The sequence below is a fragment of the Watersipora subatra genome, chromosome 9 (genome assembly GCF_963576615.1).
Source record: "Watersipora subatra chromosome 9, tzWatSuba1.1, whole genome shotgun sequence".
Taxonomy (NCBI): Eukaryota; Metazoa; Bryozoa; class Gymnolaemata; order Cheilostomatida; family Watersiporidae; genus Watersipora; species Watersipora subatra.
Window position 1 is genome coordinate 63,161,553 of NC_088716.1, and position 18,248 is coordinate 63,179,800.

The 18,248-nt window shown below is 36.3% G+C and overlaps 1 protein-coding gene across 1 annotated transcript in view; it reads right to left on the reverse strand.

The window, feature by feature from the left end:
* Positions 1 to 1,691: 1,691 nt before the first annotated feature.
* LOC137404112 (gastrin-releasing peptide receptor-like) overlaps positions 1,692 to 18,248 on the reverse strand; it is a 34,554-nt gene continuing 17,997 nt past the window's right edge. Inside the window, exons 3-9 of the mRNA XM_068090266.1 lie at positions 17,604 to 17,782; positions 14,448 to 14,696; positions 8,507 to 8,794; positions 5,131 to 5,249; positions 4,706 to 4,850; positions 3,916 to 4,151; positions 1,692 to 2,461 (exon numbers count right to left, since the gene is read on the reverse strand). Of these exons, the coding sequence (XP_067946367.1) occupies positions 2,323 to 2,461; positions 3,916 to 4,151; positions 4,706 to 4,850; positions 5,131 to 5,249; positions 8,507 to 8,794; positions 14,448 to 14,696; positions 17,604 to 17,782 (1,355 nt within the window). The 3' untranslated portion in view covers positions 1,692 to 2,322. The remainder of the gene's footprint in view (positions 2,462 to 3,915; positions 4,152 to 4,705; positions 4,851 to 5,130; positions 5,250 to 8,506; positions 8,795 to 14,447; positions 14,697 to 17,603; positions 17,783 to 18,248) is intronic.

Here is an 18,248-nt window from a genome sequence, read left to right on the forward strand (position 1 = left end):
GTGCTAAATTTGAATGCATTTTGGGTGCTCACAGTTGTAGCAATAGATACTACTGTACTCTCAGTTGTAGCAATATATACTACTGTACTCTCAGATGTAGCAATAGATGCTACTGTGCTCTCAGATGTAGCAATAGATGCTACTGTGCTCTCAGTAATAGCAATAGATACTACTGTGCCGTCAGTAGTATCTATTGCTGCTACTGAGAGTACAGTAGTATCTATTGCTACTACTGTGCTCTCAGTAATAGCAATAGATACTACTGTGCCCTCAGTAGTATCTATTGCTGCTACTGAGAGCACAGTAGTAGCAATAGATACTACTGTACTCTCAGTTGTAGCAATAGATGCTACTGTGCTCTCAGTAATAGCAATAGATACTACTGTGCCCTCAGTAGTATCTATTGCTACTACTGAGAGCACAGTAGTAGCAATAGATACTACTGTACTTTCAGTAGTAACAATAGATACTACTGTGCTCTCAGTAATAGCAATAGATACTACTGTACTCTCAGTAGTAGCAATATATACTACTATGCTCTCAGTAATAGCAATAGATACTACTGTACTCTCAGTAGTAGCAATAGATACTACTGTGCTCTCAGTAATAGCAATAGATACTACTGTACTCTCAGTAGTAGCAATATATACTACTATGCTCTCAGTAATAGCAATAGATACTACTGTACTCTCAGTAGTAGCAATATATACTACTATGCTCTCAGTAGTAGCAATATATACTACTATGCTCTCAGTAGTAGCAATAGATACTACTATGCTCTCAGTAGTAGCAATAGATACTACTGTGCTCTCAGTAATAGCAATAGATACTACTGTACTCTCAGTAGTAACAATATATACTACTATGCTTTCAGTAGTAGCAATATATACTACTATGCTCTCAGTAGCAGCAATAGATACTACTGTACTCTCAGTAGTAGCAATAGATATTACTGTGCTTTCAGTAGTAGCAATAGATACTGCTGTGCTCTCAGTAATAGCAATAGATACTACTATGCTCCCAGTAGTAGCAATAGATACTGCTGTGCTTTCAGTAGTAGCAATAGATACTACTGTACTTTCAGTAGTAACAATATATACTACTATGCTAGGGGAGCTTCATTTAGAGTTTTATTTAATTTAAAAGGGAAAGATATAGTGCAACAAAACCTTATCTTGCCACATAAAAGTTCTTTGTATAGACATGTCATCATAAAAACTACTGTGTACAAGTGTCATCACGAAGACTACCATATGCTGGTGTCATCAGGACTACCATTTAAGAGGTGTATACAGAGTGCAACAAAACTTTATCTTGCCATATAAGAAATCTGTTTAGACACATGTCATCTTGAAGACTGCCATTTACGAGTGTCATCATGAAGACTATCATGTGCAGGTGTCATCATGAGGACTACCATGTGCAGGTGTCATCAGGAAGACTGCTATTTACAGGTGTCATCATGAAGGCTACCATGTACAAGTGTCATCATGAAGACTACTGTGTGCAGGTGTCATCAGGAAGATTACCATTTACCGGTGTCATCATGAAGAGTACCATGTGCAGGTGTCATCATGAAGACTACCGTGTGCAGGTGTCATCAGGAATACTGCAATGTACAAGTGTTGCAGCAGAGCCGTCATCGTTGTGATCTTTTGGAAGCTAAACATTATTAAATAAAATGTGGATAATACAGAAAGTATCATTTTATTAAAACATTAAAACATCATAGTAATGATAAAATACAGCAAATGTATCTCTAGTGTAATACGTGACTCAAACTAAAAAAGAAGCAACTATGTTTGTTTATCAATAATAAAATTACAAGCAAAGATTCACACGAGTCAAAGGTAACAAGTATAGAGATATTTGCTACAACATGCTTGACTCTATGCAATGACACCTCTCAGTAACTATATATTGCTAGTTTATATTGCCAGTATAGACGAGTATATCAGCTATACCAACACATGTAGCATCATACATTCATAGGTGGTCCTCTGTTGGAAATTTTTATAACAAAAGATAGATTTCTATTTGTATGTAAAGGAATCCAATGAGAAAGAATTGCTTTACAGTTTTTATGATTGAAATTGGTTGCTTATCGATACTCTCTATAGAACAGCAAGGTTGTACAATATTAACAATAATAATTATAGTTATGTGTAACAAAACAAACCTCCTCTCCTACATTGAATGTCTCTGACATACTCTCTGCTCTACCTTGGGTCAATGGGAATGCAAGGTTTTCTAATTATTTTCAAATGAAAATAAAAACCCATGATTAGCTAAATGGCTCTTATGGGCATAACTCTATAAGCCTCACATGGCAAGTGTTTCTCTAATGCTCGTGGCCTCGCCGAGTTGTGTAGCTCTGTGGGGCTGAAATACTCTGCTGTATTTAGGTGCTTGGGCGTGCAAGAAGGAGTCGGAGATGTATCGTATATTGCGAGAAGTAGTTCTGTAAAAGAATGCAGCTGGCATTATTTCTTCTCCATACTAACACATCTACTAAAAAAGCAAAGTTCTACTCTTATTTTTACTCAAGTACATCTACATCTTCTGAACACTTACATATATCTTGCTACTTAGGGTGTTTCAGGTATGAGTATGTAGTACTTATGTTAAGGGTATGTATAGGAGGTATGAGTATGTAGTACTCATGTAAGGGGTACACATAGGGTGTATGAGTATGTAGTACTCATGTAAGGGGTATGTATAGGGAGTATGAGTATGTAGTACTCATATAAGGGGTACACATAGGGAGTATGAGTATGTAGTACTCATGTAAGGGGTACACATAGGGAGTATGAGTATGTAGTACTCATGTAAGGGGTACGCATAGGGGGTATGAGTATGTAGTACTCATGTAAGGGGTACGCATAGGGAGTATGAGTATGTAGTACTCATGTAAGGGGTACGCATAGGGGGTATGAGTATGTAGTACTCATGTAAGGGGTATCCATAGGGAGTATGAGTATGTAGTACTCATGTAAGGGGTACACATAGGGAGTATGAGTATGTAGTACTCATGTAAGGGGTACGCATAGGGGGTATGAGTATGTAGTACTCATGTAAGGGGTACGCATAGGGAGTATGAGTATGTAGTACTCATGTAAGGGGTACGCATAGGGGGTATGAGTATGTAGTACTCATGTAAGGGGTATCCATAGGGAGTATGAGTATGTAGTACTCATGTAAGGGGTACACATAGGGAGTATGAGTATGTAGAACTCATGTAAGGGGTACACATAGGGGGTATGAGTATGTAGTACTTATGTAAGGGGTATCCATAGGGAGTATGAGTATGTAGTACTCATGTAAGGGGTACGCATAGGGGGTACGTGCTGAAGATATGTATAGTCAGCATGTGAAGACAAATGCTCATGAGCTGTTTGAATATCAATTGTCCACCACTTGACTTACAATTGTAAAAAAGTACAATACCTTTATGTTGATTGTGGTGAATGAGGACACATAATAACTAAGCCAGGTAGGGCCAGCATGCAGGGCTTACATGCCCACACAACCAAGCCTTCAGTCACACCCAAGTAAAACACTAATCTAACTATATAACATAAAATAGTTATATACAACATATATGTTGTACATAACTATTTGATTATTTATATGAAAAATCTATAATTATATCATAATAGTATATGATTATATAATCATCATACAAATATATAATAACCAAATATTATTATATTATACAAACAATTATATTGGTCAGAGTTATATCAAACATATATGTTGTGTATAACTACACAACATATATATATATATTGCATGTTTATTTCCTGCTCTCAAACTTGAACAGTACAATTTAATGTGTATGTCAGATAGGGAGCCAATATTACTTATGAGAGCTATGAATGAGAAGATACCAGAAAAAGCAAAGCTTTGCCTCACCCGTAAGGACTGTATCCTCGAGTGGCTTCCCTCTGGGAAAACATGGGTTCATCTCCATGGTAGCTTGATGGATGGTACGGTACTTCCTGGTTAGGACTTATGGCATAGTTAGACCTGTTCGGGTCACTAGGTGCATAAGTATGGCTATATCTCTCTGAGGAAGGGCCCTGTGGCATCCTGTACTCAGGCTCCTTGGGTATTGTGAAGGAGTCATAGTAATTGGCATGGTTAGGGAGCTGCGACGAGAAAGGGTACAATCTAGACTCTTTCGTTGGAAGATCAGACGTGAAATTGCAGTCGCAGCGAACTTAGCTAAGGGTGCAACGGGTGGGCTAGGTGCTAACTTGAAAAGATAAATCACTCCGTTCCATTTTCTCTTCTGGTTGACTAAGCCATATGACAACTCTAGTTCGTTACCTCAATGCCTATCTAGAAGGAGAACGCCACTTGTTTTGAATAATCGATCATCCCAAAAAGTCCAAAGTATGTGTTTAACTTTTCCAGTATATTCTAAAAATCAGTCACTGCGTTCTTTACAGATTCTTATAGAAAAATTTGAGGTTGAAGCAATCAAGAAACACCTGCATAAACTGGCAGAGAGGTAAAGTAGTTCAAAGGATATTTGTATAAACAATGAAGAGAATTCTTTATAAACGCTGTTTTTGGATTCGATGAAAAATAAAAGAAAAACATAGTTGAAAGCTCAAGTCATCTCATTATGAAATCAATTAGTCTTTTCTATCCATAGTTTCTGTCTGTATTCACCTAGAAAGACCTAAATACCACTGACCTCTTGATAAACATTAGAGTTCTCTTGATGTAAGAACACAGGAGTGCCAGGAGCAATACGGCTAGTTCCAGATTGACTGAGAGAATCTTCAAAATCCTCTTCACTCTCTTGTTCTGAGTGGCAGCATCGACAGCAGAGGCAGCAGCTGGCATAAACAAAAAATGGGGTGTGAATTCCAGAAACTGAGGAGATAGTTGAGGTACCTTGTATAACATGATCTTTACTGGGAGCTGAGATAGTTGAGGTCCTTGTTTAACATGATATTTACTGGGAGCTGAGATAGTTAAGGTACCTTGTTTAACATGATATTTACTGGGAGCTGAGATAGTTAAGGTACCTTGTTTAACATGATATTTATTGGGAACTGAGATAGCTATAGCAATATTGCACTCGCATTGCACTCGCATAGATCTATCAATTGATACCTTGATTTAGCTGACTTCTTCGTTGAAATGTCTGAAACTGAGCGAACATCTGTCTTTGAAGTTTTTGACTTTTCTAAGCAGAGACAGCACTGCAGACAGCTGAAGCAGCAGCAAAGATACTAAAATAAGAATGAGAAGAGGAAAATTAGATTACAGCAAATGCTACGCTGAACTCATGCAATGATCAGATTACACATTTATTATTTGTAATTGCTTTCCCTTTGAGGTTATTCATTCATGTGCAGTCTTATTGATTCGATTTTGTTCACGTCTAATCTATAAAGAGTTAAAAATACTAGTTATAAAAGCTGCTATGTAGCATGTAATAGAAAAAGCGTAAATAGCGAAAAGCGAAAAAGCGTAACAGAGATAAATGCAGTGAAGGTAGCTATTATACGCAATATATATAAAACTTAAACACACAAATCTACTTCATTTAGAAATATCCTTCCGATGTTAAAACTGTCATACGTTGGATCAAATACTGTCACAAAATTTCAGAGTAACCTTTTTAGTTTCCACACCTCAACAGACAATGATAATTCTGTGATGAAAAAAGATACAAAACAGCAGATAATAAAGATGTAATCAATAAATGGATAGTTTTATTTTAACTTCAAGACTGACAAAAGAAGGTTTGACATTGGTAGAGGAGTCAGATAATACATACTGTATGTAGAGGCGGTGATACAGGAGTCAGACAATACATACTGTATGTAGAGGCGGTGGTACAGGAGACAGACAATACATACTGTAGGGAGAGATGGTGATACAGGAGTCAGACAATACATACTGTAGAGGGAGATGGTGATACAGGAGTCAGACAATACATACTGTAGAGAGAGGTGGTAATACAGAAGTCAGACAATACATACTGTAGAGAGAGATGGTGATACAGGAGTCAGACAATACATACTGTAGAGAGAGATGGTGATACAGGATTCAGACAATACATACTGTAGAGAGAGGTGGTGATACAGGAGTCAGACAGTACATACTGTAGAGAGAGGTGGTGATACAGGAGTCAGACAATACATACTGTAGATAGAGATGGTGATACAGGAGTCATACAATACATACTGTAGAGAGAGGTGGTGATAGAGGAGTCAGACAATACATACTGTAGAGAGAGGTGGTGATACAGGAGTCAGACAATACATACTGTAGAGAGAGGTGGTGATACAGGAGTCAGGCAATACATACTGTAGAGAGAGGTGATAATACAGAAGTCAGACAATACATACTGCAGAGAGAGGTGGTGATAGAGGAGTCAGACAATACATTCTGTATGTAGAGGTGGTGATACAGGAGTCAGACAATACATACTGTAGAGAGAGGTGGTGATACAGGAGTCAGGCAATACATACTGTAGAGAGAGGTGATAATACAGAAGTCAGACAATACATACTGCAGAGAGAGGTGGTGATAGAGGAGTCAGACAATACATTCTGTATGTAGAGGTGGTGATACAGGAGTCAGACAATACATACTGTAGAAAAAGGTGGTAATACAGGAGTCAGACAATACATACTGTAGAGAGAGGTGTTGATAGAGAAGTCAGACAGTACATACTGTAGATAGAGGTGGTAATAGAGGCATGAAGAATAATTTATGCCAACTTGTACTATGTAGTCTATAAATTAACTTGATTTTTATATTTTTCATATGTTGTGTTCTTGATTGCTTATTTTTAAATGTAACCTTCTGCATCGGAATTTTCACTTTAGACTTTCTTATCATCAGATCCCTTTCACTTTTTCAAGAAACTTAATGTCATGTTGGAACTTACTCTGGCTGTGGAGTCAAATCTTTGCTTAATTTGTTCATTGCATGCTGGAAAGTTAGTACGTTGAAGGAATCATAAGGCGAGGATAGACAATAGAGTTAATACAGATAGAGGCGTTGAATGGAAAGAAACAATATAAATGAATACTGTGAAAATAAGTAGGATGTTCATGTGTGTGACGCAGGTGTCTATTATGACAAAATAAACTAACGCATTTAGCGCTTATGACAAAGTTACCCAAATTGATTCTTCCCATCAACTATTCTGCATTAGTGAAAAGATTTTGAAACCATCAGCAACATGAACAAGTTTGCTAAACAAACTGGAGTGAATTAGTGAGCATGTGGTATGAATCCCAGGAATGCAGTCGCCTGAGACGAGGAATAATTGAATAAGATTGTAAGCTGCTAGTAATTTGTATGTTGAGTCATTAGGCTTGCCAGAGTGCAGAGGCAAAGACTCCCTAATGTGTTAAGTCTAATGAGGTCTATAAAGGATGGCCTACCTGCACTCAGAGACTAGTAACTAAAAGGTGGGGGTTCTCAGCGTACTCAAACTGTTGATTCATTAACAATCAATGAGAAAAAACTTTGAATTAAATTTTAAAGTTTTTGTTGCTGACTGCAAGTTCTCAATTTGGGTGGCAGACACAAATACTGAGTCATTTGATTGCTGAAATGAACACCATGCTGAGGTATACGTGTCTCCAGGAATTATACTTGAGGATAAACATATATAATGGAGATAAAGGAGTTGTCTGCCCTACTAAAAAGCATTTCTTGAACTTATGTATGATGTCTATTATTGTCAACACAAGTTGGTATTTTATGAATATGTATCTCAGTTCTTCAAGGCCAACTTTAACTAGATACATTAAGATAAAACACTTTTATACCAAAAATAACTTTCAAACAATGTATTCTTTCAAAGTATGCATTTCGGATTAAAACTTGTTTTAATTTGACTGCTACAGCGTATTTGAATGAAATATAGCATTTCTGGCACATTTCTGTTCACAAAAATAATCATTATCCTATATTGAAAATTCAAAGCACTGCAGCTTCTGACTTATGCTGACACAAGGAAGAGTGATCTTTGATGAGAGGAATTTTATATAAGTACTTCAGCAATATTCAAAGATACTTTTATTAGCTTTTTAGAATGCATTACAAAGTAACTTGATTGCAAAAAAAATGAAGTTCTCTTGAAAATTTATTTTGCTGTTTTAATAAAAAATAGCTGACGAACACACCTAACTTCATTCATTAAGAATAATAAAATAACAATAAGGATAATTAAATGTTTTATTGTTTTTACAGCAAATGTGACTTTGATGTTTGGAGCTACTTAATTGGCACTTGTTACAAGGAACCGAGCTAGTTGGGACTCAAATAAAACAGGCTCGTGAATGTTTTCCAGCGTGAGATCGGAACACTTGCCCTAGTAACACTCTACAGTACCTTAGGTGGTAGTACACTATGGAACTGTTTGTTCCGCATAAAAAGCTACCCGATAGACTCTAGATAGATGTCTGATACCCTCTTTCAGAGATGGTGTCTCCGATACAAGCATTCTAGTGAGCAGGCTTACCTTTCCTAAGTGCTGGCGAAAGGCGCCGTTAGCCACTACAACCGTGAAGGGAGTTAGAGCTGCGTTGAAATAGATGCAGACGAGACCGATCAAGTTTATCAAGTGCCAGAACTCTTCAAACACCTCGTAGAAATACCAGTGTAAGAAGTACGCCCACTGCGGTGCCCAGAAGATGGTGAATTGCAGCATCAAACAGAAAGCTACCTTGGCCATAGTTCTTCTTTTACGCACAGCCCTCTTAAGGGTGACTGTACCTGTCCGGCTATCTAACGTACGTATGGTGTTTGTCTACAAATTTATAAACAGGAGCAATAAGTGTTTATGGTGACAGAAATTTTAATAGAATCCGGGCTCAATATTCCTTTATTACAGAAAGTGCCCCAAATTTGATTTTTACAAAATACACGAGTATCAGACATGTTGTACATTTGTTGAAATTGTTTGTGCATTTTGCTGCTTGGGTTTTCAGAAAAGCAATACCTATTAAATGAATAATAATATAAACATGCTATAATATAACATGTAATAACATAGTATAAAATTACAGAATATGCTATAATATAACATATAATAACATAGTATAAAATTACAGAATATGCTATAATATAACATATAATAACATAGTATAAAATTACAGAATATGCTATAATATAACATATAATAACATATTATAAAATTACCGAATATGCTATAATATAACATATAATAACATAGTATAAAATTACAGAATATGCTATAATAAAATGCAATATTATATAATAGAACACAATAAAATATTTTTCATTTATTTTTGAAAGTCGGAACATGAAGTGAATTTGTTCTGCTTGTAAACATAAAGAAGTGAAAATTGAACCTTGGATTGAGTGGAATACACGAAGCATATTGTGAAGAGTTAATAAAGAACAAATATTCTGTTTGACTCCACGAGTTACTCTAACTACAGTACTAGGTAGATTAAGTATTGCCTTAAAGTAGAGATTCAAAAACAGCTACTGCGACGAACTCTGTTGATTTTATATATATATATACATATTATATATATTTATATGTATAATATATATATTATATATAAATATATATAATATATATATATATATATATCTTGATCAACAGAGTTAGTGGCAGTAACTGCAATATAAGTTACAAATATATATATACATATATATAAATAGGCCTACATATATATTTATAAATAAAGTTAGTCTGATTGTGGTGACTTCATGTATAAAGTATTCCCCTTGAAAAGGGGCAAAATTAAAACAAGTTATAGAGCGACTAAAATTTATTGCACTACAATATTGTTTTATATGGTGTTTATATATTACAGTGAAATGAGAAGCACATTATATATAATATGCTTCTCATTTTACTGAAAACCATACGAAACAATATTGTAGTGCAATAAATTTTAGTCGCTCTATAACTTGTTTTATATTTATAGATATATATTTATGTATATATATATTTATTTATATATATACATATCTATGTATTTATATATATATATCCTAGACTGTCTCGTGGTCTTTGAAACATTTGGTTTCTGCCTACTTTCCTATTTTAGTAACAAAAGATTTTAAAAGGCTTATTCAACTATACAATAAGATGCTGAACACCAGTTGAGGTACGCACTTTATATATATTTGTATGTATTTATCTTACTTTTCTTTTTTTATTGTGGCAGTTCCTTCATATATTCCTATTTTCATATACTATTATTATTATTGAATAATATATTACTTGATATTTTGATAACTTTATATTTTAAAGAGTCTGATTAAAAACCAAATTGATAACTTATTGGATGTTATTCAGGCATCTTTAGCATTTGAACACTCAGTGTAATTTTGTAAGGAATGAAGGTGATGTTCAGGGAAGTTCCCTTATGGAATTTTAAGATGACAAGCCGTGAGTAATTGCACCTTGGAGGTCAAGAAATGATACAGCTGTGAAGCTAGTATAGACACAGGAAAGACAATGTCTGCGATAAGTGTTGTACGAGCCAGGAATTCGCTCAGGCGACACCGATCGCTAAATACTAGAGCTCTCTTCAGACTGCCATTAGATTTAAATATACAATGCATGCGGAGGTCAATAGTTCAACTTTACAATGTTTATGCTGACTACAAACATTATTAAAAGAAAACTAGACTAATGTAAGAGAAGGAGAGGGTGTGGAACGCCGTGTGGAACGCCCGCATTCTCTTTAGGAATCTTGTAAAAGAGTCGACATATTTTACACAATTTATTTTTTGTGTTAGCCATTACGTAGTCACTGCACAGAATACATAGACATAAAGACGGCATTATGTTTGTAAACTTAGGAAACTGGCAAAAAATGTAACGACGAGAATTGTGGCGCGGCACGTGCTCGGCTAATCACAAGCTTTAATCTAATCAAATGAAACAAAAGATGGAGTCAAAAAAGAAGTGGTGCCAGCCTCCACCTTGATATACACATATATGGCTCTATCAGCCTGTGACTGACCACGACAAGATTATAGCGCAGTGGCTAGGGTATTACATATTGCACATACGTAGTTATGTACGTGTACACATATTTTTATATGGTAATTTGAAAAAGATATGCCACGAGGCATGCGTGTACATACCATGAGACATATACATACCATGAGACACGTACATACCATAAGACACATACATACCATGAGACACGTACATACCATGAGACACGTACATACCATGAGACATATACATACCATAAGACACGTACATACCATGAGACATGTACATACCATGAAACATCTTGTGTATAGTCCTCACTAAGCATTTTATCTGATGAGTGTTACACACATTTTGTGTAATACGAAATTTTTAGTAATTTTTTGCTTAGTCAAATTTTAATAAATTTCTTACCAAATTTATAGTAAGCTCTACTTTAGTATCGAGCACTTTATGCTGACTTTTAGCCCATACTTTATTGTACCATGAAACATGTACATACCGTGAGACATGTACATACCATGAAACACGTACATACCATGAGACATGTACATACCATGAGACATGTACATACCATGAGACATGTACATACCATGAAACATGTACATACCGTGAGACATGTACATACCATGAAACACGTACATACCATGAAACACGTACATACCATGAGACATGTACATACCATGAGACATGTACATACCATGAGACATAGACATACCATGAGACATGTACATACCATGAAACATGTACATACCATGAGACATGTACATACCATGAAACATGTCCATCATGTGCATCCATAAACAGCAACAATCAAGTGGAGTAAATCTAATTAGTATTTGTCAACGCTGTAACCACTTCCAACTTATCAGCTGCTCGGGTAGACCTCTATTATCTTTGATAGCAAATTATAGCGAAAATAGCTTTAATCTGATGTCAATAACCTCACACTACTGGCTGCCTGGCTGCTGCCGAGCTGACTGGCCTATAGGATCGCTTGGTCAGTAAAGGAGACACAGCGCAAGTATATCAGCCTATTTGGGCCTGAGCCTAAATATGGTCATAGGGTATCCATAGAGCAATACTTGAACACCTGAGCCTAAATATGGTCATAGGGTATCCATAGAGCAATACTTGAACACCTGAGCCTAAACATGGTCATAAGGTATCCATAGAGCAATACTTGAACACCTGAGCCTAAATATGGTCATAGGGTATCCATAGAGCAATACTTGAACACCTGAGCCTAAACATGGTCATAGGGTATCCATAGAGCAATACTTGAACACCTGAGCCTAAACATGGTCATAGGGTATCCATAGAGCAATACTTGAACACCTGAGCCTAAATATGGTCATAGGGTATCCATAGAGCAATACTTGAACACCTGAGCCTAAACATGGTCATAGGGTATCCATAGAGCAATACTTGAACACCTGAGCCTAAATATGGTCATAGGGTATCCATAGAGCAATACTTGAACGCCTGAGCCTAAATATGGTCATAGGGTATCCATAGAGCAATACTTGAACACAGCATTTGAATCTACTGTAAAATAGTGAAGGATTGTAATATTTCGCTTGCTGACATCCAATTATGTTTCACAACTTTATCAAGGGTTCTTCAAGGATTGCTTAAAATCTTACAAACCAGGTCAACTATGATTGAACAAGGTTTTATGATATTGGAATACATGTATATAATGACAAAATGTTACTTTAATTGATTTGCGCTAAACAAATTGAGATTTTACTCAAACAGAAAGAAGTGCAATAAGAACCTATGGAAGTATAAGGGGAATCCTCCTGTCCGCTACTGAACAAGCCAATGACAGGCTAGTATTGTTTCTTGCTAGTATTAACAGGAAAATAGTGTACAGCGGGCAAGACTCCGTTCAGGATATAACCAGTTGGTTCAGTTAAGGGTTATCTTTCCGCTGACAATTTTGCACCTTTGTATTCATTGTAACACTTCTGTAAGCATTGGGAAGACGCAGTTAATATATATTTAACATTATGATCATATGTTGTTATGGATTGCTTCAAATTCTATAGTGATGTTTGTATGTCTCAGATTACTTTAAACAAAAATTATATGATATAGTTCATGTTGGAATATGCTACCAAATATATTTTACTTTCCTTGCTCATAAAAAAATTAAAATCACATAATGGACCTAACAATTTTTTGTGAATCTGTGAAAAAAGTAAATGGCAATAGGCTAATATAGCCGTAACAAAGTGTAAAACCGATCGATGACAAACTTCTATACACGAGTCACAGGAAACCATGACCTTCGTCGTCAAAAAGGTTACGGACTCTCACCACCTTTTATGATCTCCTGCAGTCTCTGGTATAACCTGAGCTTTAATACTGATGCAAGATCAGCTAAAGAGACTCATGGAAGTCAATACAGAGTTACTGTTACTGGCATAACTTATAGCAGCTGACCATCGGGCAAATAAAAAAGTTTTGGCAAGCTTTCTCTTAGCCAATATGAACTGCCCCGTGAGTACCCTACCACTAATAACTGTACTGCCCAGTGGGTGCCCTACCACCAGCAGCTCTACTGAACTGTAGATGCCCTACCACTAGTAGCTCTACTGCCCTGTAGGTGCCCTACTACTAGTAGCTCTACTGTATTGTAGGTGACCTACCACTAGTAGCTTTACTGCCCTGTAGGTGCCCTACCACTAGTAGCTCTACTGCCCTGTAGGTGCCCTACTACTAATAGCTCTACTGTACTGTAGGTGCCCTACCACTAGTAGCTTTACTGCCCTGTAGGTGCCCTACTACTAGTAGCCCAACTGCCCAGTGGTGCCCTACCACTAGTAGCTCTACTGCCCAGTGGTGCCCTACCACTAGTAGCTCTACTGCTCAGTGATGCCCTACCACTAATAGCTCTACTGCCCAGTAGGTGCCCTACCACTAGTAGCTCTACTGCCCAGTGGTGCCCTACCACTAGAAGCTCTACTGCCCAATGAGTGCCCTACCAGTTTACTTGTAATAAAAAAGGTAGTTGGTGAAGCCAGACTTCTTATATTCGAATTTCGAGGTAACAAGTACTTTCTGATATAACTTTCTCAGTCCAACACAAGATATCGTTATCCACAAATAGAGAAAGATGTAAACCAAAGAACTAAAATATGATTATGCAGGATAGCAGACAGGAAAGACTCAAATGACAAGATAACTAAACAAACTAAACAATACTATAATTGGGCTAATTGCGGTGTGATAGCCTACAGTTGTCTGTAGGTCTGTCTGTAGGCCTGTCTGTCGGGTACAACACGTGTTAGTAAAGAACAACACGCTTGGTTTCGTTGTTATGTTATACATAAAAATGTGTGTAACTTTATTATCTATACTCTTCTTTTAAAGGATTACAGGCTGAACTCACATCATAGATGAGATGAATAGATAAGACACATACTTTAGGACTATTTCTGGTTTTATAAATAGCACCTTTAAGACATACCTTAGTGTGAGATCCATCCTTGGTGAGGGTGCCAGAGCGGCTACTTCTAGTTCCATTTTTCAGCGGAGCATTGTCCTCCTCCGTATATCTGTTATCTTTCTGTTTTTTCCCACACATGACACAGCTCAAGGAGAGGTAGAAGATAATACAGAGAATTATGGGTACCGCAAAAATGAAGCTTATTGAGACGACAGTGTGAATCTTTGGTAGAAATGGCTCCCACTCCTTAGGGTTGAAAACTCGGCATCGCTGTTAAAAGATGATTGAACAAGCATTCCGTACTGCCTACCTAATAACTAGATGGACAATATAAAACATCACTTGTCAACATGAACAGTTTTACTAAAAATTTAATAAAAAGTCTCAATTTTAATACTGCAGCGACTAATTGAGATTTTCTGAAATAAATAACAGAATGAAATTAAGATTTTAATAACATTTTTGTTTTCAATTAACCCAAATGCTAAATTGGATTTGCAAAAATTGTCTCACGTCTCGTGTCATTGTCTCAAATTCCATGTTTAAGGTATAATCTTTTGAATCTTTTAAATTATTGAACATAGGCAAAGCAAGAGAACAGTTACATGGGAAATTGATATTCTTTAGAGTGTTACAGTGCAGTTACACTCCATATTACTCTGTTAAAATGCCTGATAGCTGCGAGTGCTAGCGATCAGCTGGGTGTGCTCTCTGTCAGCTGTATCGACACACTGCTGATTCTTGTTACAACAGACACAGCTGACATTTTAGTAGCTCTGGGAGGGAAACACAAGATGAACGTCTCCTACGTAGCTGCTGGTCTCCTTGGGATCTCATCCCAGACTCTGTTCACAGGCTTCGATTTGAACAACGATTTGAACAACGCCTGTCTCACAGCAACAGATGTTATAATTGACACAAATATGCGCAGATGCATGGCAGCCGGACAACTTGTTGACAAGTTAAAAGTTCATACTTTAACACTGGCAGCCATAGATTATATTTTATATGTTGGAAGATGTTCACAACCTGCCGAGCTTTCTGACTACCATAAAACCTCTAATTGAAAGCCACCTTTATTTGAACGCCACCTCTATTAGACCACCACTATAGGAGAAGGGTTAAAAAATAGTGCCACCCTTCAATTGAACGCCACCTTCATTTGACTGCCACTTTGCTATTCCTTGATCTTAATGAACCCATAGTAGCAAGTGATCAGTAAAAAGATGTCCACAAAATCATACTGATAATGACTCAAATACATCAATAACAATTAATTCTTTCGTTGTGTCTGGTCGTACTGAAGTCCATTTTTCGACTCCAAAGATTCTCATTTTTTGTTAAAAATTGAAAGCGGCACCAAAGAAATAATTAATAACTGTATCAGGCTATTAGTAGTTCCTTGTTTAACGCGGTCTTGATACTTTGATGTATGTGAAAAATGGTTTATATTTGCGATGGTATATAAATGACTACTTTCAGGCTTAAAGTTGTGCTTAGCACCCATACGGCTAAAAGTTTATTATTATTTGTGCAAAATGCATACAAGTTTTGCTCTGCTAAAAAATGTTTAGACGCTGATATCGACTAGTTCAGCAGTTCCAAGGGAAAGTTAAAGTCAGAAGACATGGTGGAAGGTATTGAACAGCCAGAAGAAAATGAAATCGTTCCAAAGTAAAACAACAAACGGAACTACAGTGTATAATATATATATATATATATATATATATACATATATATATATATATATACATGTATATAGTTCTGGCCGAGCAAATGATGCAAATATGTTTGTTTCAATACCATTAGTTTATAGTTCATAGTTTTGCATGTATTATAAATATGGTTTGTTTATGTCACTTTTTCTTGGATATAAATTTGTAGCATTTGATAGATTACTATAGACCTTATAAACTTGCAGATTTATAGCGTATTATTTGATAGCATCTTTCCTGTTATCTTAACACGGCTTACAATGAATCGACGCTCATAACTCCTCTTCTATTGCACTTAAAGAGCAAGTATTGGCGGCAAACTGTAGCAAACATATCAAAGAGTGCAATGAGCTTTAATGCAACATTGTTGAATATAGTTATAAAATAAAAATATGTATTCAAATTTAGAATGAAATACAAAATTGAAAGCTCCAACAGATTGCAAAGCATGACACAGGCTATAATATCGTTGCAGGTTAATTGCAAACATTGCCATGTATGGCGCCGAAGCCGATAGTTTCTGACTTCTATTAAAGTGATAAATTTATCCACTGGCAAATGCAAGAATGGCTGCTGCATAATTTTATGTGCACTGGATGATTGCTTCATTACTTTATCATTACAACTCTACCTGAATTAGACTATAGATTTATACTCTATAATTACAACTCAACCTGAATTAGGCTATAGATTCATTACTCTATCATTACAACTCTACCTGAATTAGACTATAAATTCATTGCTCTATAATTAAAACTCTACCTGAATTGGACTATAGATTCATTACTCCATCATTACAACTCTACCTGTATTGGACTATACAGTAGATTCATTACTCTATCATTACAACTCAACCTGAATTAGGCTATAGATTCATTACTCTATCATTACAACTCTACCTGAATTAGACTATAAATTCATTACTCTATCATTACAACTCTACCTGAATTAGACTATAAATTCATTGCTCTATAATTACAACTCTACCTGAATTGGACTATAGATTCATTACTCTATCATTACAACTCTACCTGTATTGGGCTATACAGTGGATTCATTACTCTATCATTACAACTTTACCTGAATTGGACTATAGATTCATTACTTTACCATTACAACTCTACCTGAATTAGGCTATAGATTCATTACTTTATAATTACAACTCTACCTGAATTAGACTATAAATCCATTACTCTATCATTACAACTCTACCTGAATTGGACTATAGATTCATTGCTCTATCATTACAACTAGTTCTAAATTAGACTATATATGGATTTCTTCATCGCTGAAACTTTATCTGAACTCTGAACCAACTTGAAATTCGGTCTTTTTGCTGCCACACTTTTATGTGTACTACCAATAGCTCCAGCCTCGAATGGAATCATTTGAAAATAACTAGCTCAACCGATATGTCTACTTGAAACCTCTGTTCTTACTAGAGAAGTAGGTCTACACTTACTATGATCTTCATATTGTCATTGTTGTGGTAGCTGTCTTCATAGGCAAACTTAGCAAGAGGGAGCCCGCAGCCAATTCCAATAATCCATATAACAAGATTACCGCAGCAGGCGCGATTCTTAGCTGAAACTCTGTGTTTAGGAGGGGTGGCAAATGCTGCGTATCTTTCTATACTCAGGGCTAAAAATTTGCAATGCATTGAAACACTGTATAAGCTGATAGCTTACATACACATGAAGGTCTGCAAAGTGGTTGATGTACAATATGTTTCCATGGCACGAACAATGCGGATGTGGAGTTGTGCACACATTGATTTATCTTATGACAAGTGCTCCCTTGGACATGTGGAGTTGTGCACACATTGATTTATCTTATGACAAGTGCTCCCTTGGACATTCTCGTGTAGTGAATTAACGCGGGTGCTTTGTAAAAGAGAGATAAGGATTTCTACACAAGAGGTCACCACGACACATTTGTAACTGCTCAAATTGAAAAGAGTGACTGAAATGTGAAAAATGTTTAAAATGAAATAGCTTCCGCGACATTTCTCTAAAGCTTGAAACATTTGATAAGAATTTGTGAGTAACAAAACTCGCTTTACTTGCGGATGACTCAAACTTGCGAATTAACGATGCCATGAAAACAG